This window comes from Balearica regulorum, chromosome 14 (genome assembly GCF_011004875.1).
Source record: "Balearica regulorum gibbericeps isolate bBalReg1 chromosome 14, bBalReg1.pri, whole genome shotgun sequence".
Classification (NCBI taxonomy): domain Eukaryota; kingdom Metazoa; phylum Chordata; class Aves; order Gruiformes; family Gruidae; genus Balearica; species Balearica regulorum.
Window position 1 is genome coordinate 14,985,966 of NC_046197.1, and position 24,867 is coordinate 15,010,832.

The following is a 24,867-nucleotide window of genomic DNA, read 5'->3' on the forward strand; positions in this document are numbered from 1 at the left end:
ACCTGCTGCAAAGGCTTTGAGCAGATGCTGAAGATGTTTTGAAGGGAGGATATAACTCTGACCTTCATCTGCCCGTCTCATCCTGCGGTTCAGCACTGCAGCTTTCGGCTTCGCAGCAGAGGCGTGAGGCTGCCGGAGAGGCGGGCATGGCACAACGATGGCAGGGAGCAGAGCTGGCCACGTCCCCACAGCTGGGAACGGGGCTCTCAGGGACCCAGCTGCAATGTCCAAGGAAGTTTTGGGGCTCAGGAAATAGCCCAGCACCTCTGGGAGAGCCAGATTTGGGGCAGTGGAGCTCTGCTCCTCCAGAGCAGGCAGGGAAATCTGCTCAGCATTAGCACAGGGCTGCGACCTGCAAGCTATCATGCTGCCTCCTTGTTGCCAAAACACAGGCTCTCGGGGTGCGTGCAGGGGGTTGTATTCCCTGGGCACAGGCATAAACGCTCCAGTGAAATTTCTGGCTGCACTACGATTGCTATGAGCCTGTGATCGGTGACCCCGTCACCCACAGCCCGGCTGCCTCGGAGCAGCACAGGACCACGAGTGAGAACCAGTCCCCAGCCCAGCTTGGGGTGATGCTGCTGCCAGGAAGCCTGGCTGACCCCAGCGCACTGATCCCCAGGCCAGGAATTTCCCTGGCACCCACTGCCGGCTGCTCCTACGATGAGGGCAAGATACCAGAGTTACACAGTGTTTGGGGACAGGGAGGGAGAGTGAGACGGGATTTCCTCCTTGGAGCAACTCCTCCTCTTGGAAAGCCCTGCAGCCAAAAAGTCTTCGTCTTGCCCCAGCTCCATAGTAATCAATCTCCAGCAGCGGTTGCTACAGCTGGAGCAGAAAACAGCCAGTGGCATTTTAATCACTGCAAATACTTAAGCACACTCAATGTCCTATTTAAGCACAGCATATATCGACATCCCACCCCCATGCTGCTAGGGCTGCTTACAGCGGGTTGCCCTACAAGGGAGAGCAACGAACTGGACTGAGCTCAGCAGAGCTGCCCACCCTGAGGGCAATGCCAGGAGGGTGATGGCATCTTGGGAAGCACAAGCACGGCCTCTGGGAATCTCTGCCCCTGGGGCATTTTCTCCCCGTTTCTCACCCCAGTGTTTTCTTGCAGAGGTTGATCAATTTGCAGCCAGCTCCTGTTTGAAGACCTGCTCCCATTTGGCGTCATGCATCACAGTAAATGCGTCTGTCAATCGAATTAAATTCCTGCTGCCTTCCTGTGCTGGAGAGCCTGAAGACTCTGCACCAGGCCCAGAGAAAGGAAATGCTCTGGTTAAAAGCAGCCAGGAGGAAGGAGGAGGCTTTAGGAGGACTCCAAGTGACCCAAGAGGAGCCTGGAACCAGCAGCACCAAGACAGGCTGTGGAGCCTAGGACATGGAGAAGCACAGAGGAGTGGAGGAAACCCAGTAAGAAGCACAGAGAAATGGCAGCCAGCAGGTTACACGTGACCTGTCACCTTGCCGAAGGATTTGGGATGGAGTGAGTGTAACCTGCGGTGAAACAAGGAACACTGATTCTAGGAAGGAGAAAGAGTATGTTTGGCCTAAGCCAAGCCTGGGGAAGGAAGAACACTTGTTTTGTTCAATGCCCAAATCACTCACCAGCAATTTGTGTTAACTGACAATAAATTAAAATTCCCTGAGTGAGGACTGTTTTGCCCATGAAACTCTCTATACACGGCAGGTCATATAGACTTCAGACAAAGCAGCTTCATCCCTGTAGCATCCTGGTCTGTAGAGAAAATACACTTCATAGCACCACTCTCCAGGAACATCTCTGCTCCATCCACTGGCTCCAACCAGCCCAATCCGAGGGCAACTGGTGGCAAATCTCAGGCCTAGCCTCTGTCATCAAGAGGAAGGCAAGCAGTTCAAGGATGGCTGGGAAAGGAAAGAGGAGAACAAAATGACAGGCACAAAAAAGGGGAAGAATTAGAAAGGCTGTGAACAGGGTAAGGGCTGGAGGCAGGTACGTGCTGGGCCCTCGTGCTTCAGCCTTCACGGCTGCCGCAGAGAAGCTGCTGCCGGGGTCTGGGATTTACACACCAGCACCCGACACGTGACTGTTTTGCACATTGACCAGCAATGCTGGGGGCAAGGACTCGCTTCCAGGCAAAGCCAACACCAGATTTCACAGGTTGTGACATCCAAAAAAACCCACAAGCCCATGTTTGGTGTGCAGAGGGTCAGACCTCCCCCTCTGAGTCAGCTCCAGGGGCCACTCCAGATCCTCTTTACCACCAGACCCTGGGAGGAGCTGCACCTGATGCAGAGACACACAGGACATTGGTCTCGGACCTTGGCCCAATGCTGCAATCTCAGCAAGCCACTTCCATCCCACCCACCGTCCTCCCCTTCTGCTGGAGGGAAGAAACCCAACCTTGAGTCTTGGGAGCTGGCAGAGATTTCTTCTTCAGCTCTTCCTCTTCCCAAGCCAAAGGAGGAAGAAGCAGCCTTGCCCCTCACATCCATGTGCCGCTCACTGGGCAGCGTGTTCCCCACAGTTTGCTGAGGCTGGGGAAATGGCTGAGCTCACCGGAGCCGCTCTCCCCACACCGTCATCCCCGGAGTCCCTTTCCAGGACATGATGACTGCTGCCGAGCTCTTTTCTCAGGCATTGCAACTGGATGAGACATGGCCTGGGGAGACAGGAAGAGGGGAAAATCCCCTCTGTGTCTGTTGTTGATTTTGCAAATTGGGACTCCAAATAATTCAAAGCTTAAAGCATGCAAGGAAATCCTCTGAGCGCTGTCGGACCCGGTTCCCACAGGTCTTGGCACATCCGCTGTGGAGCTGCATCAGGTCCTACCATAACCCATCCCCTGCTGACTGCGCAGGAGAGAGGAGGAGGTTGGCAAGGCTGTGGAGGAAGGCAGGAGGCGGTGATCTCCTCCTGTGAAGCGGGTGACACCGAGCCTTGCCTCACATGCCAGAGGCAGATGTGTGGGTAAACCAGGCAGAGCGAAAGCAGCCTGGCATCCCTGGAAAGCCACGGTGTGACTCTGACTCTCTTCAAAGACAGGGTGCTGCGGGAGGTCTGGGGGAGCGAGCAGCTCCCTTCTCCATCCTTCTGCTGCCCCTACCCCACATCCCTTCCTCGCTCCCTCCTTCCCTCTCCCAGCAGCCCACTCTTCCAGGCTCCCTCCCCTGCCTCTCCCTTGCCCTCCATCCCAGAGCCCTCCCATCCTGCCAGGTTAATTTGAGTTCCTCATTTGCATAGGCAGCAGATCACAATGTTCTGGAAATCCCCTCCTGTGGTCAGAGCTTCCTCCCTGCTCTCACAGCGTCACTGTTGGCCTTCTGCTTCCCTTCACTGACGGAGCACCGGGTCGCATCCGATCAGCATGGCACACCCAGCAGCCCCCAGCGAAACCCACTGCTGATGCCAAGAAGCACCCATCAGGGTCAGATCCCTGCAGAGCTAAGCCCACGAGTGTCCCCGGGGTGCTGTGCCAAACCGTGACAGCCGGGCCTTGGCTGGCCCCATTGGGGTTCAAATGCACTCCGTCCACCCAGCAGCACTGAGGGCAGGTGGATTTACTGGGCGCCTCAGGCTGCTGGGCCACTTCCACTCGGGATTCCCACCACCCAACATGCACAAGGCTCACCCTGCTCACCCCTGAGTGGGGTCAACATGGAGGAAGCTAGTCCCCAACCCTAGCTGAACCCAACCCTCCATGCTAAAAAAACCCCTAGTATGTAAAAGTATCAGCTATGAACACATCTTCACAGCCACGCAGGTGTGCTCATGAATCACAGCTGCTGTCAGGTGAGTTTTCTCCCCTGTGAGTGCAGCAGGACCAAAGGAATGAGGAAGGACCAACAGGACCAAGAGCCTTTGGTTTTTGCAGTGAAATTCATCTTGGCATTTGGGCCAGCCCAAGCTGGTGAGCTCAGGTAGAAACACAAAGAGCATCCAGCTAGAGAGGTGGAGAGGCAGTGGGTGAGAGGACACCATTGACCGACCACCTCCACGGGTACCCAGGCTGCAGGCAGGCCCCAGACCCTGCGGCTCCTCACCCTCCTGCCAAGCACCCACGCTCCTGCCACCCAAACCAGCCAGCCTAAAGCAGGGCGCTTTTCAGTCCTCGCAGTTCACGCCTGGCGAGTATGGACCAAATGCCCTGCCAGGTACAACGTTGTGCCGGCTGGCGAGAAGCTGGGGAGCTGCAATCAGCCTCTGTAAAACAGAAACACTAAAATCCTTGATGTTTATTCCAGCACCAGCTAGCTTCAGCCTTGGTTCTGACCATCAGTCCTCTTGGTGGATGGTTTCCAGGGTCTGCCTGCAACCCTGGCACACCATCACCCATGCAGCTCCACCAGCAAAGCCAGCTCTTCCCTGGGAAGACTCGTCCTGTTCTGACTCCAGAGATGGCCAAGAATGGGATGGAAACACGCCTGGGACACCACCACCTCTCGCAAGACGCAGCAGGTTCCCTGGGGAGAAGCACGACAATGTGTTCATGAACCCAGTGAAGTTGTTCCAAAATCAGGCAAGGAGAATGATGTAACCAGGCTCTCCAGTTGTCCAAAAGTGAATCACAGCCTCCATGACAGGCCCCCCACCCCTCCTTTTGCTGACGAATACCTGACACAGCCCGACAGCCCCTGGAATGGCGCAGGAGAGCCCTTTAAGCGGTGCCTGGCTCCTTATCAAAACCACACGGAGGCTGTCTGGGGCCTCCATCATGGGGAATTCCCCTTCTCCATGCCTAAAAGTAAGCTCAGCTGGGCCGGCCTTCCCACATTTGGGGATTACAGCCGGAGAGCGCCTGGCCTAAAGGGCTCTCACCCCCCCGAGCCCCTCCGCAACCCAGCCGGGTGAGTAGAGCGATGTTTTTTTCGGTGCAAGCGTGCCCATGACGGAGCAAGGGGAAGGCAGGCAGCTTTTCGGCTATCAGCCCAGAGCACTGCAAAGCCGAACCATGCCACCCTCCCTGCTCTCCTCACAGAAATAGAGCAGGGTTTGGCTATTTTTTGCAGGCTGAGACATTATCATATAAACAAGATGCTTTCTGGTTCTGCGGGACTGCATTTAGCTTTGAAGCAACGTTTTCTGAGGGTTTACAGAGTAGCACCGGGCCTCTGGGATAAAACAAGCCCTTCAGGGAACAAAAGGGAAGATGTCTGTGCATGGGGTCCTGCTGTCTCATTCCCAGTTGAAACCTCGGACACCAGCACAGCCAAAGCACACATGAGGGTTCCAGCACCGACCGAGCTGTCTCATAACCCAGCAGGCTGCCAGAGCGATAGCCTGGTTGGAACAGTCAGTGAAAGGAGTTTTTTTTTAATTTTTACAACTCAAAATATCAAATCACCAAGAAGTGGTGGAACTGTCTGAAGAGAGCCGAGTAGAAAGCCAGGACTGGGACAACTGGAAAGAGCGCAGCCACCAGCGCAGGACACCGCTGTGATCCCAGCAGCAGTCACCTAGGGAGGAAACATCAGCACAGGCAGAGAGCAAGCAGCACATCTGCTTAAAGCAGGCTTTCTCTGCTTCTGGTTCAGTGTTTTTATATATATATGAAAAACACCTTCCTTGTAGCAAAACCAACACAAGGAAGAAAATTGGGTAGCTATGGAGTGAGTCCCAAAGAGCTATGTGAACCCAGGTGTTCCCTGTGGTTCTTGCTCCTCGGGCCGATTTCTGTTATTCAGGAATGCACAATAACCACAGCACAGAAGAAAAGGATCCCTGACAATAAACGCTCTGGCTAGGGGGTGTAATTTCCTTGTGTAACGTTAACTCAGAGACACAGACGCGGTGGGGAATTCTCCCTGCCACGGAGGAAAGGCCTGGTCAGCCTCAGCAGGCCCGCAGAGCACACAAGGCTCCCTCCCGGGGCTCCCCGGAGCCGAAGGGACAGCCTGGGACTCCCACAGCTGCCGAGAACCCAGGGCCCCCTCAGCACATACGGCCCCCCCCCGCAAAGGCAGCCGGGGATGCGAGAGGGCTCCTCCGCCCGCCGGCAGGAAGGCGCCGTGGCGGGGCCCTGCCCTCCCCTCGGCCCCGCCATCTTGTCTCTCGATAAGCCGGGGGAACCTTGCTGCGGGGCTGGGACCTACCGCTCCCCGACGAGCGGAAACACCATTAAGGGGGCGCAGCCCGGCTCCTCCCGCCCCTCAGGGCTCCCCCCCCTGCACCGAGCAAACCCACAGAACCCCGAAGAGACCCAAAAAAACCGACCACAACAAACCACCCTCCCAACAGCGCCCTCCGCCCTCCCTCTTTATATCCTCCGCTCCACTCCGATTGGCTGCGGCGCCTGTCCGTCAGGCTGGGAATTTCCCAGGGGCGGAACCCCCGCCCCCCTCCCCGCTCACCGCTTCCTCCCGTAGCGGCGGAGCGGCGGGGCACCGGGAGCGGAGGGGCACCGGGAGCGGCTCCCCACCTTGGGGACACACGGGCAGGTGAGTTCGGAGCGGTACGGGTGTCTGCCGCCTTTGGGGAGAGGGGCCCTGTTTGGGGCACCGGCGTCTTACCGGGCACAGCGGAGGGTCCCGGGGGGGCTGGCGGGGCTTGGGGCTGCGTGTTGACTGTACCGGGCCGGTTCCCGGGCTCTCGGTCTGCTCGTGCGGTCGGGGTGAAACCCTGGAAGGGGCTGGGGCCGCGCCGTTCCCCGGGGAATCTGCTCCGGATGCCGCGGACAGGTCACGATAGTCGTGCTGTGCCTCAGTTTCCCCTCTCCCGGGGGAAGACGGGGGCTGCTGGCTGCCCTCGCAGGTCCCGGAGGGGCAGGGTGGTTGCAGGGGAGCCTGGGTTCACCTGCGGTGGCAATGTCCGCGGGAGGAGAGGAGGAAAGGTCAGAGAGGTGCTGGTGGGGGGGTCCCTGCTGCCCCCCGGCCCGGTGCTGGCCCCTTGGGTGCTGACACCCCAGCCGTACCCCGGGCTCGCTCCTCCCCTCGCTCTCCCTTACACAACCCCGGCGTTTCCCCAGGCCCACGCATCTGCCTGCTGACTATTTCTGAGCTTGCCCCACGCATCTGCCTGCTGACTATTTCTGAGCTTGCGGTCCCCCTCGGGCAGGGGCCGTGTGTGGATCCCACCCGGGGAGCTGTGGGCGGCCGAGGCTCCGGGGAACCTCCCGTTGATGGAAGAGTCCTCATCGAGTGCAGATCCAGAGGCTGGAATAGCTGGAGTGGGGATGGCAGCATCCCCACCTGCCTCTGCTCCTTTTTTGGGGAGATGGTGCACAGCTTGCTTCCCCATCTCCCCTCAGTTCTAGGCTAAGACCCCCACAGAGGGCAGGGGAGAGAAAGATGCTGCCTGTCAGCCCTGATTTGGGGTGAAAACAGCTCCGGATGGGACTTGGTGGGGACCTGCAGCCTCTTGGAGATCTGGCTGTCCCATTCCTCTGTGCCCTGGGCACAGGTTGCTCCCTGTATCAGGGAGGCAAATGCAACTTTTTCCCTCTAACTCGTTATTTCCATCTGTTTGGGTAAGAGCTGTTCTGCTGCTGCAAGCTCTTTTGGAGGGCAGATTTCAGTGACAGTGCTGGCAAAGGCAGCTGAAGCGTGCTGGAGCCAGGGGACCAGGCTTTGAGTGCTGGGGCGAGTTCTGGAGAAAGGAAGGCTCCAGCCAGGCACGTCCTTGAGAGCTGTCTCTCTGGTGAGGCAAAGCAAGCAATAAGTAAAGAGGAAAGGCTTTTTGCAGCCTTTGGCATCATTCCTGGCTCTGCAAGAAATTCCACAACGCCCTTTGGGACTGACCTATGCCAAACAGACCTTTTTAGCACAGGGCCATGGGTTGTTGTTTGCCAGCAGCTGGTACAAAACACTCGTGGGCGGAGGAAGCTGAACCATCTACTCTTGTGGCATTGCAGATTGCGTTTTAAAGCAACGATTCTTACGCTTTGGGTGACAGAGATAGCTTTGCTGAGGTAGCTCTGCGATGCCACTGTCTTCTGCTGCTTGGTTGTTGCCTGGCTGAAGCGCACCGGGTTGGACCGGAGTAGCCCAGGTTGTGCTGGAGCTGCAAGGAAGGAGGGTGGCTGTGCCTTGCTCTGCTTTTGAGTGCTGTGTCAAGCAGCCATGATAGCTGCTGAGCTCTGCAGGGGGGGGAAGAAACAGAGCAGGCGGCACAAAGCGAGATGTCTTTGCAGCAGAAGACATGGTCTTGCATAAAACACCACCGTGCTGCCCAGGGGAATACCACCACCAAGTCTGGCTGCCTGTCCTGCCTGCGCTGGAGCTTGGACCCATAACAAGGATCTCTGCAGCTGCGTGTGGTTAGTTATGTTTGTAAACCTGGCTCTGAATGGGGAAATGCTTTATTTTCCTTGTGAGCAATCTCATCGGAAGCAGGTTGTTTTGTGAAGCCTCTGCGGGAGGTGGTTTTCTCAGACGCGTGTGGAATTTCTGGCTGGAGCAGGTATATAACATCTGCATTTTGCGTGGGACTCGTGTCTTTCCCTCCTTCTCTCTGCAGCTAGCCAGGCTGGGAAGAAAAATGCTTCAAGTGAAGGTTCAGTCCTTTCTCATTCAGACCAGAGCCTTGCAATGCCTGCTTTCATCTTCTTGTATTACTCCCAGCCCTGTGGACTTCAGTGCCCAGAAAATCTATTATTGCTTCCTCCTAAAGCCAGCTCTGTTTTTGCTTCCCTGCAAATGAGCCCAGCTCAGCAGCGGTTGTTCCTGGGGCTGGGGAGCTGCTGGAGAGGAAAAGAAACTGGGCTGGAGGCTGTGGAATTTTGCTGATTTTCAGTAAAATGATCAAACAAAAAAATTCCCTCCATAGTGTCTATCTGAGTGGCTTTTGCTTTTCCTCTGAGGAGGAGGGATGCCAGGGGCCTGACAGCCCAAGTCATGGGAAAACGATGCTGGCAGCCTGCAAGGATTTGCTGTCGCTTGCGATTCTGGCAGGGAGGAGACTTCCTGGGAATGTTAAAGAAAACCCCATTCTCCGAAGGGCTGGGCCGAGCCCCCACCATGGATTTTGGGATGGAAATTGACGGGCTGCCAAGCCCTCGGCCTCGGGAGGCTGGTCTCCTCCCCGGGGGTCGTCGCCAAAAGCAAACATCCAGCAGTGCCAGCCCACTCACTGCGCAGGATTCACATCCTCCGCCTTTGCATTTTCAGCTGTTCGGTAATTTTAAAGCAGGAATCGTTTCCTTCTGCTGCCTCTGCGTGGCCAGCGTGGTGATGGCTATGGTGCCGTGGCCATGATGCACGGCAGGGAACAACCTGGCCATGGATACACGGTGCCGACTCGCTCCCAAGCCGCAACGCAGCTATTTAAATACCATCCTGCCTTCGTCTTCACCTGGGAGTCTGCCCTGCTCTCTCATTCCTTCATTTTGCAGAGTCGTCGTAAAAATTTACTACCTAAAGGTGCACCGCTTGGAACCAGCAATGCCCACGGGTGACCGTGGCGTCCGGAAGCCTCTGCCAGTGACTGGACACAGAGCCGGGGAGCTACAGCCAGGCAGCCATGGTCCCTGGCTGGTCCTCAACCCCTGGGGCTGCGAAATACCATCAGACTAGCTTAGAAACTGTTGATTGGCAAAAATAGGAGTGTTTTCTAGTGGTTCAGTGGTTTCTTCTGGAGTTTGTGGTAGTCATGTTTTCTTCGTGTTTCTAACCGTTGTTAGGTGCTGGTCTATAGTCCTGTCTCTCCTCCCCTGGTGTTTTTATTGAAACAGGAGATTTTTCACTGCAAATCTCACCTTTCAGAACTCTTAAGGGAGGGGAAAAAAAAAAAAGGCAAACCAGGACTGGGAACAGTGACCTGGTCCAGGGTCCTGTTCCCAGGATGACAGCTCAGTCCCAGCGGCCCCTTGCAGAAATGGGGCTGTTCCTCCACCCCAGGCAAACCTGCCCAGACCCCCACCCCCAGTGATGGGCTCAGATGCTGCGGAAACCCTCCCCTCTTGCTGGGTCTCATTTGCTGGTGAATTCGTGGCTGGTCTGTGCTTCTGTCAGCTGGAGAGAGTTCAGTTCCTCTCCCCTGCTGCTGTTTGAAAACAGCTCCTGCTGCTGTCTGCCTGGTGGGCAGAAAAATCCTTGATAAAACCATGAGAATTGGGAATAGCAGAGGCTTTCGGTGGTTCCATCCAGCTGGAAGAACACGGTGTTGCTGTGAGTGAGCTCCGCTGGTTGGTGAGGTGGTCAGCGCAGCTTGGGTTTGGTGCCACGTTGCCTTGAAGGCAGGGATGTGCAGGGGTAGGGGACCTCCCGCATGTGTGCCATGGGGCGAGGTGGGAAACTGACTGGTTTGGGGTCTGGGTTGCAAAAAAATGAGGGCTGGTATTTCAGGCTGCTGCAAAGCTGCATGGGGAAAGGCTCCCTCATGAGAGGGCGCTTGTCCTCACCTTCCCTGACCCACACCTGGGTTCGTCCTGGCAGAGGACACAGACACCCCACGGGATGCTCGCTGCAAGATCGCTTTGCTAACCAGTTCCTCCCAGAGCTCCCAGTTTGGGTCTGGAGCAGTACGTGGTGACCGGACAGCAGTGAGAAACAGGCTCAGATCCCCAGCCTGCCTGTGATGCCGTCCCCGTCCTCCGCCGGGCTGACCAGGCAGGTAGCGTGGCCACAGGCGACAGCATTTCCCTGCGGCGGAGGTGCCGCCGCGTCCCCGGGCCACATGCTGCTGCCACGCTGGGCTCCATCCTGCCCACCGGCAGGTCTGCTCCGGGAGTTTTCCTCACCCAGGGGCCAGGGAGGATTCCGTACCGGCTGTGGCGATGCTGCCCAGCGCCAGGACCCGCAGCACAGAAACTGCCCCGGTTCTTCCGCAGCTTCCTGTCAGCTGCTGTGGGCTCCAGAAATAGCCGCTGCTCAGCCCACCCCGCAGCTGGGCAGCTCCCGGGGGGTCACCGCCTCCAGCTGCTTGGGATGGGGCCGCTGGTTCCCTGTGCGGGGCTGTGGGCGACGGCGGGGGGGGCTTGGTGGAAGACGCAGAGTGGGAGGAAGGTGAGACCTAGCGAGAGATGCGTCTGCCAAAAGCATGCCGCTGCCGAGGCCGTGTGTAATTACCTGCTGTCGAGGTGGGCGTTAATTGCCGCTCTGGTTGCGGATGCTGCCAGGTGACAGTTGTCATCTGGAAAGTCCCTGCTGCTCCCTGGCAGGCAGGTCATTCAAACCAGTGATCAGTCTGGATCGCTCATGGCATGAGCATTACTCTGAGGTCAAGACGGTTTCGGGTCCAGGCTTCCACCCTTCCTCTTTCAAAATGCCCCCTCCCCGGCCTCCTCCTGCTCACGAGCACCCAGCTGCCTTGGCTGGGTGAAGAGCACTTGGGGGTGCCCATGGGTCCTCCTGTGGTGCCCCCCAGCAGCTGGCACTGTAGGCAGCACCCCAGCTCCAGCTGGCATTGCCCCCAGGGCCATCTCAGCTGCCACGCTGCCCTGGTTTATAGCGAGCTGGGGGTGTGTGTATTTTTGATAAGTTGAGCCATAATTCACAGCAGCTGATTCCCGCAGGAGATGGGTGAGACCTGGGGCTGGGAGAGCTGGGCAGCATCCCCAAGGCCAGACCTCAGCAAGAGGGAGGCCTTGGGCCACCAAGGAATCCAAGGAATTAAAAAAGCAAATAGTGCGCTGTGTATAGGTGTTTCCTCTCCTCATACTTTGCTCCTGGCCCAGTGTATGCCCGGCTGTTCCCGATGCCCCGATTTGGGAAGCCACGCCATTGACAGCCGGTTTCTCTGGCTGAGTTAGAGTGCAGAGCAGGTCCCTGCCTGGCTGCTGGGGCTCGTCTACCCCCCGGTGCTGCCCAAACAGCCCACCGGCTCTGGGTTAAGGTTTTTGCAACTGGAGACATTGCCCTTTCCCAGTGCAACCCTTTCTGCCCCCCAAAACTATTGCGTTGGTGAGAGGGATGCTCCAGTGACGAGTCCACACTGGTGAGGGTGGGTGCTCCTGGAAGGGGTCTCCATCCCCACGGGGATACAAGGGCAGCCGGCTGTGACCCCCTCAGGGACTCCCATGTCCCACAGGGGTGAGAGCCGGCCTCGGGTGGGGGTGCTGGTGATGCTTCATCGCGTGACACTTCTCATGGCCATGAGTCACCCCAGCACGTTCACCCCAAGCAGGACTGGAGGGGGAAGTGTCTTCACCTGGGACACTTCTCCACTGGCCAGCGAGCAGTGAGGCAGCCCTGCCGCCATCAGCACGGCACCCCGGACCCCTGCACGGTTGGGACCAGGGGACCGCGATGCCATCCAGGACCAGAGGAAGGTGACGCTGTGCTCCGTTGCCTTGCAGGGATGCCTGGCTGGGAGGTAGGCGACTGAATGGCAAGCATGGAAGGGAGAGGACCCTACCGCATTTATGACCCTGGCGGGGGGACGGAGGAGAATGGATCCACAGCCTTTGAGCGGCTGGTGGAGGAGAACACCCGGCTGAAAGAGAAGATGCAGGGGATCAAGTCTATCGGTAACTGCTGCGTGGCTGGGGGATGAGGTTTGCGTTTGGGGCAGCTCAGCCTGTGCCCACCGAGCCTGGGGGTTTCTTGCTCTATTGAGGAAGGGTGCTAGAAGAAGCTGGGGGTCTTGGCACTGGGGCAGTAGCAAAGCTCTCCCCATCCTGGGGGGCCAGGCAGGGTGTCTGGGCTTGTTCACGTGGGGATGTAGAGGGAACAAGGCTTTTGCTGATCTCTGGGGTGCTTTACAGTGGGATAATAGGCTGGAGGGGAAAAAAAAATAAAAAGGCAAGTGGTGGAGCAAGGTCAGCTTCCCGGAGTCCTGCAGTGGCAGGCTGTAGGTGCCTGGATCTGTTCTGCCGTTGATGAAAGCCCCCACCTCCCACAGCTCCCTGTTGTCAGGGGCGTTTCCCAGGTGCTGTTCAAAGACTCCGGTGTTGGGTGCTCCCCGCAACGGCAGGGACGTGTCGGTGTTGAAACGCCCCAGCCGAGTCGTGCCATCCCCTTTTTCCTTCTCGGCCGCCTTCCCCCACCCACCCCCAGTTTTGCTTTCGGTCTCGTGACCCAGCTTCTGCTTTCGAGTCCTGCCTCTGCAGCCGAATTTCCACCTGCCTCGTGATTCCTGTCGTGTCACCATGCCCCTACCTGGGACTGGGACCCACTGGCGTGGGAGCAGCCGCCCAGGGTGGGGAGAGGATTGCATTGTCAGTGCCAGACCCCCAAGCTGGCAGGCTGGACCCCGCACCACTTAGGCTTAAATCTGGCTCTTCTGGGAAGTAGAGGAGACCTCCAAGAGATGCAGTGCTGCCCTTCTGCCTCCTGTAACCAGTCCTCTGTGTGTCATCATGGAGGACTCTGCAGCCAGTGAGCCACTGAGATAGCTTTGCCATTGGATTTGGTCAAGAAAAGATCCTTCTGGAAGAAGAAAGACTCTGCTGGGCACTTTTCCACCCAGGCAGGGGGCTTGGTGCTGGTGGATGGAGCTGCTGCAAGGCAGGCACTCGGGGAAGGGAGGTTGAGCACCTTTCTGTTGTCCACAACAGGAGAGCTGCTGGAGGAGTCCCAGGTGGAGGCATCCAAGCTGCGACAGAAAGCAGAGGACCTTGTGAAGGACAACAAAATGCTTATTGCATCATCTTCCTTGGAGGACCTGGTGAAAACTGGAGGTAGGAGACAGGAGGCTCGCTGAGGAAGGATGACCTGATGGCTCGGGATCCCCAGCTCAGGGGAAGGGAGAGGGTGTAAAGGAGACTTTCATGAGGGTTTCTCACAGCTCTCTCCTCTCTAGTGTGTCAAACCACTGCTGTCCTCCCTTCTCCTGTGAGGGAGGTTTCTGTCCCATCCCCATAGCTGGGGAAGAAGCCATCCATCAGTGTCCAACCTTGCAGGGTGCCTGCTCTCTGCATCCTGCGCCGGGTGAGGAGAGGCTCTGCTCTCCAAAAGGCTCACGGCTGTGTCCTCTCCCCTCTCCGCAGCTGTCGGCCCTGATCCCAGCTCCACACAGGCCACCCCGGGCAGCACCCAGCCAGACGTGGAACCACGGAAATCTCCTCCCAGTGTGAGTCTGATGAATGGGAGGGCTGGTGCTGGCGTGGCCAGAAGGAGAGACTCGCCATCTAGTTAAAAGCAAAAGGTGGCAACCTTTAGCCTCTAGAAATGGGGATAAATCTGAAAGGAGGGGTCAGCTTCCCTGCTGTGCTCCCGTCCTGGTGGTCCCTGCCTCCGTGCAGTGGGCATCCTGGGTTGCCGTTCCCCAGGGAGACCTGACCTGGCTGCTTCCCCTTGCAGGGATCCTCCTCGGAGTTCGAGATCGTTGCTGTTGAAGCACAAGGGTTTCCCCAGGAGAGCGGGAGAGCGGTGAGTGGCCCTGGTACCTGCGGGATTTGGTGGGCGGCGGGTGGAGAGTAGAGCCCGTTGGTGTGGGGGTAGACAGGCAGCGGTGTGCCGCTGTGGGCAGGCACAGGCAGGGCTGAGGGGACCTGTGTCAAGGCGGCCCTTGAGGAAAATGCAGAGGAGGGATAAACTGTGCCTGGCTGTTCCCAGCGGAGCAGAGCCAGCCCCATGTGCGGCTCTGACAGACGTGTGCAGGCTGCCCTCCAAGGACAAGGGCTCCCGAGGACAAGTGGCCTGGCTGGGCTGCCTGGGCACATGGCTGGCAAAGCAGCGCCAGGCAGCCAGGGACACCAGTGTCTCCAGATGCCACGTAACAGCGACAGGAAGGGCTGTGATGGCCCGAGAAGCTGACGGTGATGCTCTGACGCTCACCTCCTGACACCCGTGCTGGAGAAAAGGTCTCTTTTCCAAGCCCCGTCATTGCTGAGAGGGTCTGCCCCAGCCGAGGCACCTTGGTGTGCTGCCACTTGAACATCCCCCTGGCTGGCACTGCCCCGTTCTGTCCTACTCCCACTTTTTGCGTGTGCTGGAAGGGAGGGGAGCCGGGAATGGGGAGCCCAAGGGGAACAAACATCAGCTTGCATCGCATGGTGCCAGTAAGGGGACGCGCTCTCATTGCGCATCCCAGTTTGTGTTGGCCAGAGAGGCTCCAGGAGGGTTGAGTCTTATTGGACCCTCTGGGGGTGCAGCCATGGGGTGATGGAGAATGGGGTGGCATCCACTTGGCAATCAGCTGCTGGTGCCCGAGCCGAGCACTAGTCCCGTGTTTGCACCTGAGCTCTCCCAGGCGCTCCAGCCGGGCTCTGGTCCTCACTGCCTCCCCTCACCGGCTAGCGCTGGTGGGAGGAACTGGCCCCACTGTGCACCACACGCACCCTCCTATGGGAGTTTTGGGGCTGTAAATGGGGCCAAGGTGCTGGGGACATGCTGGGATCCTCGCCCCACGTGGTGCTGCCCGGGGCATTCCCATGGGTGGCTGGGTGAGTCAGCAGGGCCGGGAGCGCAGCGGGCAAAGGTGTGCCAGTGCTTCCCCACCTCCTCCCCGGCAGTGTCAGCGGTGTCTCCTAGGCAGCAGAGGAGTTAACCAGCCGTACCAGGGGAGGATGAGCCGTTGGGGACACCCTTTGTGCGTGGGTGGGGTGTGCCGTGACGCTGGTGGGTGCGCCCTGATCCGGGCTCTCCTGGCCACCATTTAAATCCCGTGCGTCACCCTCTTGGCTGCCACCTGCCAAGGAGCCCGGGTTCCCAGCGCCTGGCGTGCCGTGGCAGCAGGGGAGCTGCAGAGCCGTGCTGGAGGACAGGAGGAAGGAGGAGATGGGGACTAGGGTAAGATCACCCCTCATACGGCAAACCTCAGCTCCTGGCACAGACTGGCGAGTGTGTGGAAAGGACGGTCTCAGGAGCTGGGATTTCTAGCCCAGGTGCTGATGGGGAAAACTCAGGGGGAAGAAGGGGTTAGAGGTGGAGATGCCTCCATTGCTGTCAGCAAGCTGGGAGTATGGTCTGCTCAGACTGCTGAGGAGCATGGGGAATCCATGGGCTGGGAGAGCTGCCATAATGTCCCCTTCCACCTGGGGTGGGGACTTGGTGTCCCATGTCCAGCAGCTGAGAATCAGACCTGGATAAAGCCAACACAATTTTTCAGTGTAACGAGAGCTGTTGCAGAGTCTCTCAGTGATGGCTCATCTCTCCACCACAGCCCTGGATGAGGGACAAGGCTGACCTGTCCCAAGAGGGAACTTTGCAATGCTCCCTAAACCGATCTAACCATGCTTCATCCCCTCCCCATCCCCAGGACTTGGAGCAGCCACCAAATGAGGATAGCAACCTGTTGCCCCAGCTGCAGCAGCTGGAGAGCACACTGAGCGGCTGCACCAAGGAGGCCAGCAAGGACCAGGTCTTCGTGCGCATGGGCTACATGGCCTCCGAGCTCAAGCGCCTGGCTTCCAAGGTGCACAAGAACGAGCAGAGAACATCGTTCCTGCAGGTGAGCAAGGACTGGCTGGGCTTTGTGGGGGGTTTCCCCCTTTTTTTCCCCACCAAGCCCCTCCTGCCCACCCTGAGGTAGACACCCACCCATGTGCCAGGGCTCGGTGGGAGGTGGGTGGCCAGACAGGCTCCTGGGGCTGGCAGTGGTCCTCACGCTGCCTGCGTTCATCCCCAGACGCTGTGTGAGACGCTGCATAGTGAGAACAAGGAGCTGCGAACCAAGCTGGAGCGGGACCTGGAGCAGAGAAACCAGGCACTGGAGAAGCTCAGGTGAGGGTGGGTGGTGGGGATGGGGCTGCCCTAGGTTCTTCTTCCTGCTGACCTGGCCCTCCCTGCCCACAGGTGTGAGAACCAGGAGCTCCGGAGGATGGTGACACTGAGCAGCCAGGACAGTGGGAAGAGGGAAGCTGCCGAGCAGCAGCAGGTGAGGAGGCAGTGTTGCCCTCAGAGAGGGCTGGGAAGGAGGCAAGGAGCTCACCGACACGTCAGCAAATGTGGCCTCATTTTAATCGAGCCCCCAGTTTGTCCCAGTATGGCCAGCAGGACTTCTCAGGGTCTCGAGGGGATGGGGGAGGCCATGGGAGGGGAACTGGCTCGTGCTTAGCCGGCCTCGGGCACAGCCTCCACAAAAGCCCTGAGGGTCCCCCCCGTGCGCGTCCAGCAGAGCGGGGCCGCGGTGGAGAAGGCGCCGGGCAGAGGAGAGCTGGAGGCCAAGGAGAAGAAGGTGAAGATCCTGGAGCACCAGCGCAGGGAGGTGAGGATGGGGCTGGGAGGGAGGTGCTGCCAGGAGCAGGGCGGGAGCGGGCGGCAGGGCTGCGTGGCTGGGACAGGGCTGCGGAGCCGCAGGGAAGCGCTGCTGGAGCTGGGATCTCCATCCAGCTGGTCCCTGAGGTCCTTTTGCGACGGGAAGCTGCTGGGGATTGCCCATGGCTGGCTTGGGGCAGGGGTTGGGCTCCCGTTCAGCTGCCCCTCTCTCCCCACAGCTGCTGGAGGTGAATAAGCAGTGGGATCAGCACTTCCGAGCCACGAAGCAGAAGTACGAGCAGAAGGTAGGGCTGGGTGCTTGGGGGCCACGTCTCTGCTGAGCGCCAGCTGGGGGGGAGGCTCGGAGGAGACCGGCTGTGGGGGAGGGTTTTGGGGCTGCCTACGCCTCCTTCCCCGCGGTGTGGGTCCTTCTGGGCAGGCCAACATCCCTGCTCCCTCCCGCAGGTCACAGACCTGCACCAGGAGCTGGCCGAGGCCCGGAGGGCACTGACCGAGCTGGAGGCGGAGCGGGAGCAAAAGCAAAGGGATTTTGACCGCAAGCTGCTCCTGGCCAAGTCCCGGATTGAAACAGAGGAGGTGAGTCCCTTGAGAAGGGCAGCAGGGAGCTGCTGGCCCCATCACCCTGCCCTGGCTGATCTCCATCCCCCTGGGTCCTGCAGGCAGAGAAGGAGAGGTTGGCCATGGAGGTGAGGGACCTGCAGCAGAGGATGCGGTTCCTGCAGGAGCAGCTGGCTCCGGTCACCAGGCAGCGGGAGTACCAGGAGAAGGAGATCCAGAGGTTGAACAAGGTGGGGGCCAGGGCAAAACCCGTCACTGCAAAATGTTTTTTATGTTCTGTGTCCCCTTCTCTCTCAAATCCAAAACTGAACCTGGTTGACCCCCTCTTGCCCAGCTCCTTGCCCAGGCAGGAGCTTGTGTCAGACAAAGCCCTCCACATCTCCTTAGGCTCCCAGGAAAGGGGTGGGGGGAGTCTGTGGTCCCTCTTGCTCTTGCCCAGTTATACCAACTTCCCATGCTGGGCATGTGTCCATGGCCCTCTGGAGATGTCATGGGCACAGCATCTTGCTCTGACCCTCCCTCCCTGCTCCTCCTCTTCCTCTCCAGGCACTAGAGGAGGCCCTGAATGTCCAGGCCTCCCCACCACCCATCTTTGGTAGCACCATGGAGCCGGTGGGGAAGGTGCCACAGCAGGAGCTGCTGACCCAGAACGAGCTCCTCAAGCAGCAGGTAGGGCAGGACACAGAGCTGCTGGATGGGGGGGGGGGAAGCTACCTGCCCCAGACCTCCCTGGAGAAGAGCCTGGTGTGGCCAGGAGCAGCCCAGCAGTCCTGGCGAGTGTCTGTGCTGTGGTGGTGGGGACGGGGGGGACCAAACTCAGCATCCTCTGGGCCTTCAGCTGGAGGGACCACAGCTGTGAGCCACCCACGTGCCAGGGCTTGGCATAGCTGGTGTGGTCAGGGATGGCAAGGCAGCGATGGGGGGGTGTTTGGGGGAGCTGTGCACCCACGTCCCTCCCTCCTGCCAGGTAAAAATTTTTGAGGAAGACTTCCAGCGGGAGCGGAGTGACAGAGAGAGGATGAACGAAGAGAAGGAAGAGCTGAAGCAGCAGCTAGAGAAGCTGCAGAAGCAGTTGGTCCTTTCCAACAACCAGGTGAGCCAGCACTGGGTGCCACCAGCAGCATCTTGGGAGCCCCATGTGTGTCCCCCGGGTCTGTCAGAGGTGTGCTCATCCCCAGTATCACAGCCCCCCTACCCATCTCTGAGTGGGGACAGGAGGGCTGGAGTGCTGGTTTTGCTGCCCCTTGTCCCTGCCACAGCTTCTCCTTTCACTCATCTCTTCCTCTTTCCTCTCTCCTGGGGGGTCTGACGGGGGTGGACCGGTGCAGGCATTCCCGCACGGCATGCCAGCATCCCCTGCCCCACAGCCACAGGGGGTAGCAGGGTGGGCTCTGCACTAACCCCTCCTTGCTCCCAGCTGCGAGCCTCCAAGGACGACTGCCAGAGGGAGAAGGAGGAAAAGGAGAAGCTGAAGAAGCTGCTGAAACAGCACAAGCAGGTGGGGATGGGGGAAAAAAGCCTTCCCAGGTGGAGGGGCTGGGGGCTGCAGGCCTGGCGCTTGTCTCCCGTTGGAGGGGCAGCTCTGAGCTGGGCGATGGGTGGTGGCAGTGGGCTGTCCTCGGGGCTTTCCCCAGCATCTCCCCTGGCTCCTTGCAGGCTTCTGGAGAGAGGCTGCACCCCGAGCCGCTGCCGGGGCCGCTGGGCCCTGCCTGCCCCCTGTACCAGTACCCGTACAGTCCTCCCGTGGCTCACCCCATGTACCACGGCTTTGACGAGTGGCAGCAGATCCGATACCCGCCAGCAATGCCGAGCGAGCACACGCCGGGACAAAACTTCCACCATTTTCCCCCGGTGAGTGTCCACCCATGGCAGCATGAGGGGGAGCAGAGGGTCCTATGTGAGCGGGTCTGGGGCTTGCTGCCAAGCGAGTGGCTCTTCTGTGGCAACCGAGTCACCGAGCAGGGAGCTGAGCACGCGCCCTGGTGGCACATGAATGCTCAGCCCTCCTCCTCCTCTTCCTAACACCCTGGCAATTGAATACGGGGTACAGCCTTGTGATTCGCATCTCTGATAGTTCTGTTTCTGTTCCACCTCCCCTGCAGCCCGAGTACCCCTGGCGCCCACCCTGCGCCATGGCTCGCAGCCAGAACGCTCAGGCAGTGGCTGGGGTGAAACCGGTCCCCAAGGACTTGGGTAAGGCTTGGACCCTCGGCGAGGGGAGCGCCCCGTCCTGCCCCCTGAGACCCTGGGCAGTTGGCTGAACACTCGGGGGGGGGGGGGGGGGGGGGGCGGGATGGCAGAGCAGCTTGGCAGACAGTGGCCATTTCTCTTCAGCCCCCACCTCTGATCAGCCAAGGGCATGATTCTGCCATGGGGTTGGTCCCTGCTGCATCTGAAGCCAGGCATGAGCCTGAGCCCCAGCAACCCCAGGGTTATGGCAATGGGTGCTCGGGGATAACAACCCTCCCATGGCTGGCATCCCTCCCGTGGGGCTCGTCTGGGCACGAGGAGCCGCACTCACCCTGTGCCGCCCCTCTCTTGTGTCTCAGAACAGGCAGGTCCCAGATTGCCCTAACGCCAAGGACCAGCTGTGCTGCGATATCAGCCGAAGAAGAGTAGGGTGTGTGTGTGTGCCTGTGTGTATATACCTAGGAGCTTCCTCCGGCTGCCTATCCCCGTGTGCGGACATGCAGTGGATGTGGCCGTACCTGTGGCCTGGAGCGGCTCAGCAGTGCATCCCCGCGAGGAAAGTGTGAAGGAGGGACCGCAGGTGCCATCGTAGTGGCAGCCAATGCAGGGTCAGTCCTCTGCGGCCATCCCCTTCCCCACGAGGTGTCAGGCCTGGCATCGCTGTAGATCCGAGCCAGGTCTTCAGGGAAGAGGAGCTGGCGTTTCCCAGGAACGCGCCAGGAGCTGCCCGGGTCCAGGAGCTTCGGTTCAGCCCCTGGAGGAGCGGGTGACAGCGGGGACTCTCCCGGCGGTGGGAGATCCCGTGCTCGCAGGCGTGTGCCTGCCGCAGCCACGGCCCGGGCTGAGGGTGCTTGGTGTCTTTGTATTTATTTAAGGACTGAAGTGTAGCTGAGTCTCTCTGGTTTTATCCTGAAAGCTGCTTTCCCTGGGAGGGATGCGAGGGCTGCTGGTCCCTGTGTGCTCAGGTGTAGCCACAGCAAGTGCGAGGGGAACCTAACCCCTGCGTGGGCACCCCAGGATCTGTTGCTCCAAGTGCGTGCACCCCATCTCCCCCCAGGCCCCTTGCCCTCCCCTCTCCTGCCCCACGTCTTTGCCTGGGCAGGGATCCCCCTGCTCCCCTCCTTCCCCTTCTGCTTTTCCCTACAGCACTGGCCTTACCCAGAGCAAATCTTCCTCCTGGAAAACAAGTCTGGAGGGGGTAGAAAAAACAAAACAGCCTATTTCTGTAAAGCATGGCTGTCACGTGCATGATAGCAGGAGGCACAGGGCTGCTCCCCCCTCCTAGCCCCTCTTGCCCCCCTGTGCTCTGCACTGACACCCCCTTCCTCCCCAAATGCTATGCTGTGATGATAAATCCATGTTTGTAGCCAACCTGAAGAAAAAATGGAGTTTCTCCAGCTGGAAGCACTCCCTCCCTGCTGGTACCACCAGGCTGGCCACTGTACCCCCACTCCTTCCCTCCAGCCCCGGCCAAGAAGCGGGGCCACATGTTTGCAGAGCCTTTATTTGGCGTTTCTGTGGCAGGGGGCGAGGGGCCAGCCATCCCCGGCCGGGAGAGGAGCATGTCTCTGCACTGGGACCACGGGCAGCTTGAATGCACTGAAGAGCTGCTCCGTGCCCAGCAGGATCAGGCCAGGCCCGCCCCATGCCGGGGGCTTTCGGGCCAAACCTTCATGGAGACGTGATCTTCTGCTTCAGGGGTGGCTGGCCCCTGCATCGCCCTGCTGCCCGGCAAGGCAGGGGGGCAAGCTGGTGGCCAGGAGATGTCACTGCTGGGAGGGGAGGGGGGAATGTGGCGTTATTGGGAAATGTCCCCCTCCTATCACTGGGGTCTCTGCCACTGCATCCGAGCTGGGGGGTGCCAGAGACGGGAGCGATGGAGGGGGCAGCGTGCTGGCTCAGCGTTTGGCTCCTGCTGCTGGGGAGCATCCCCAGAGGGGACAGGCAGAGAGCAGCTCTGCAACAGAGAGGGGGGTGCCAGCGGTGGGGGGAAGCCACCCTCTAGGCTGACATCCCCCACCTCTACTGGCCCTGCTGTTGCCTCATGTAGGCAATGATGTCATTCTTTACGACAGCGATGTTGGCACGGTGGTACCAGCGCATGACAGGCACGCCATCAGGGCCCACCAGGAACTTCTCAAAGTTCCACTTGATGTCGTGGTTCCGCAAGGGCTCCCAGAAGAGGTTCTTGGGGTTCCCAAACTCTTCTGCCACTGGGGGACAGGCGTTCTGCAACAGAGGCCAGCACGTCACTGCCTTGTCCTCCACTAAAAAACCAAGCTGGGTGCTCCACCCCCACGCAGGACTCACCTTCAGGAAGGTGTAGACCTTCTGCTCCTTGGCCCCATTCACGTCCCCTTTCTGGAAGAGCTGGAAGTTGGGGACGAAGCCACCCCCTGGCCGGACATACCTGCAAGCGGAGGGTGGGCAGAGCATCGTGCAACGGGTGGCTCTTGGTGCTGCACAGGGGGAGTGGGAGAACCCCAAGCCCTGTGCTTTTTGGGGGCCACAGCCCCAGGCTGGGAGTGGGGGGGGCACAGCCAGCAGGAGCTGCAGCCTGTGCACCCACTGCCTGGCTGGGGACCCCAGCCGGAGGGGACAGGTGCCCTGCAGCCCCTGCCACAGTACTTACTTCAGCGCAGGGAGAATCTCTGAGTTCTGGCCAGGTTCCTGCTTCCCAAACTGGTTGGAGGGGAAGCCCAGGACAACGAGCCCATAGGGCCCCAGCTCATTTTGTAGTGCATTCAGTTCTGCACGCAAGCAGAGCCAGGCTGGGTTAGCAGGGGATTGGGTTCATGCACACCCCACCCCCCCCCCCCCGCACCTGCACTGACCCCCTCAGAGCACCCCCAGCCATGCCAGGTCCTGGGGAGCAGGTGTTACCCCTGGCTCCCCAGGGCAGGACAGACCACGGGGACCTGCCAAGGGCTGCACGTGATGCCACCCGCTCCTCAGTTGCCTGCCCTGTGTACCCGTACCCTATGGGACCCTTACCGAGGTACTGCAGGGTGAGGCCTCAGTACGTGGCCACGTTGACGAAGAGCACCATCTTCCCCGCGTACTTCCTAAAGGGGATGTACTCGTCCCCATCGATGGTCAGGGCCCCGTAGTCATAGATGGTGCCCTGCACCGAGCCGTAGCATTTCACCTGTGGGGAGGGGAGCATCCAGTGGGACCAGGCTGGGGGCTGCCGGCCACCCCGCAGCCGCCCACCGGAGCAGGGGGTCCAGCCGTGGCGCTGGCCGAGCCAGCACCTGCCAGCATTGTGTCTCCTGCCCCTAATGCTGCTGGCAGCAGCAGCCGGGCTTTGGCACACCAAGGTCAGGGTGGCAGGATAGGCTGGCGTGTGCATGCACATGCACACACGTGTTCACGCATGTGCACGCCCGGCCGGAAGGGCTGGCGGCAGCTGGAGGGATGTTTACCCAGTCAGGGTCAGGCAGGAAGGCGAGAGGCTGGAAAACAGCCTGAGCTGGTGTGGAGAGACAAGCCCCAGCCTCCCGGGGGCTGCAGGCGGGCCACCCCGCACCCTGCACGCACCCCTCTGGGGAAGGGGCAGCCAGAACACCCTGGAGCAGCACCGGGTGCTGTGCCACGGCTGAGCCAGGCCTGGGCAAAGGAGGGATCGGGGCTGGATCAGCCCCGTGTGGGAGAGTGCCGGGGTGGAACAGCCTCTGCCTGCGGTGCTGCAGGGGTTAACGCAGGGGAGCCCATCTCCTGTTCCCATAAGGGGACCCAGGCTCACCCAAGTGCCACCCAGGGGCTATTTTGGGAGCTGGCAGGAGATAAAGTCACAGGGACTCTTGCCCGTGGAGCTCAGCCTCCATGGGGCCAGCCGGATGCTGGCGGCAGGGCTCTGCTTCGCCCACCCGGGGTAGGGAGGCTGGCTGGGGGCCGCGGGTGACAGACACCCCTGCTGTCTGCCCGCCGGGGTGTGGGGACACAGCGGCACCCACACCCTCCAGACATGGGTGGACCCCCCTGGACACTGTGCATGGAACAAAAGCCCCGTGCTCTGCCCCTACGGGGGTCACTGGGGTGGGGGGGGAAGCCTCTGTCCCCCTCTGTCCCCAACCCCGGCACAGCAATTCCCCCTTTGCAAGACCTAGATCAGAAACCACCCCCCGTGACCCACGCAGCGGGACTGAGGGGGGATGTCACAGAGCCACCGTGCCCCACTCCTGCCCCTGGGAGCTCTGCAGCAAGCCTTGGGGACAGGCGGGTCCCCAAGGTGCCACAACCCCCCCACCCCTCCCCGCAGCCCCCGTGGGGGTCTCCCCCACCCTCTTACCTTCTCCCTCTCCTGGCTCTGCCCCGGCTGGACGAGCCCAGCCAAGAAAAGGGGCAAAATCCAGGCGCTGCGGGACCAGCCCCCCATGGCCGGGGCGGGCGTGGGGCGCGGACACCCTCCTCACAGCCCCGGGGGAGAGCGGTGGCGGGGGAGGGACACCTCTCCCTGTCGCTTTCTGCCACCTCCGAGCCCGACAGCCGAGAAATAGCTGCTGGGCTGAGCGGGGGGAGCCAATCGCCTGGAGGAAGGACGGGCCGAGGGCTGCGTTAACCGTGTGGGCCCTGGGACGGACATCGCGGCGGCGGGGGGGTGCTGAGGGGAGGAGGGGGGGTGGCAGTGCCATGGTGGCACCTCGGCGTGGCGGGGACGTGGGACACCCGCGAACGCACGGGGCAGCCGCATGTGCCGAGGGTTTATGCAACGAGCTATATGAGCCGCGGACCTGGGGATTAAACCCCCCCCAACACGGTGGGAGAGGTGCCAGGGAATGTCCCCACCCTGTGCAGGGCACCCGGCCGAGGTGACATCCATCCCCGAGCGGGGTGCTGGGACCTGAAGCGCAGGGACCAAACTGCCCCAGCAGCATCCCGGGGAGGCTGGGCTGGGTGCAGTGTTGTCCCCTCCCATGGCTGGGCCGCTCAGGGGTGGGGAAGGGTTAATCAAGCTTCCTTCGTTTGCATCCCAGCAAATTAGAGTGCCCCTGGAAGCTGCCTTGGGTTGGGGTCCCTCTCCGGGGATGGGCTGGGAGGCCACAGCCCTGCAGTGACCCTGCTGTGGCCAAAGGCAGGGCACGGCTGTCCCTTAGC

General features: G+C 60.2%; 2 protein-coding genes across 11 annotated transcripts; one reads left to right on the forward strand and one right to left on the reverse strand.

Moving 5' to 3' along the window:
• The first annotated feature begins 4,670 nt into the window (after positions 1–4,670).
• Positions 4,671–20,657, forward strand: TNIP1 (TNFAIP3 interacting protein 1). 10 transcript variants are annotated; one of them, XM_075766699.1, is made up of 18 exons: positions 4,671–4,833; positions 12,219–12,389; positions 13,419–13,541; positions 13,851–13,933; positions 14,164–14,232; positions 16,064–16,255; positions 16,433–16,527; positions 16,600–16,681; positions 16,919–17,011; positions 17,241–17,306; positions 17,467–17,598; positions 17,682–17,810; positions 18,127–18,249; positions 18,548–18,673; positions 18,998–19,078; positions 19,237–19,431; positions 19,683–19,773; positions 20,130–20,657. In XM_075766699.1, the coding sequence occupies exons 2-18, from the start codon at positions 12,248–12,250 to the stop codon at positions 20,153–20,155; spliced, it is 1,848 nt and encodes a 615-aa protein (XP_075622814.1). In that variant the 5' UTR covers positions 4,671–4,833; positions 12,219–12,247; the 3' UTR covers positions 20,156–20,657. The 10 variants fall into 10 exon arrangements, with proteins under 10 accessions (XP_075622814.1, XP_075622809.1, XP_075622813.1 ...); XM_075766694.1 differs by having other exon boundaries at positions 4,703–4,833; positions 20,135–20,657; XM_075766698.1 differs by having other exon boundaries at positions 4,703–4,833; positions 16,922–17,011.
• Positions 20,658–21,258: 601 nt separating this feature from the next.
• Positions 21,259–24,468, reverse strand: GPX3 (glutathione peroxidase 3). Its single transcript, XM_075766704.1, has 5 exons — positions 24,062–24,468; positions 22,765–22,918; positions 22,403–22,520; positions 22,081–22,180; positions 21,259–21,999 (listed from the first exon to the last, which is right to left on the reverse strand). The coding sequence occupies exons 1-5, from the start codon at positions 24,146–24,148 to the stop codon at positions 21,793–21,795; spliced, it is 666 nt and encodes a 221-aa protein (XP_075622819.1). The 5' UTR covers positions 24,149–24,468; the 3' UTR covers positions 21,259–21,792.
• Between the last annotated feature and the right edge of the window lie 399 nt (positions 24,469–24,867).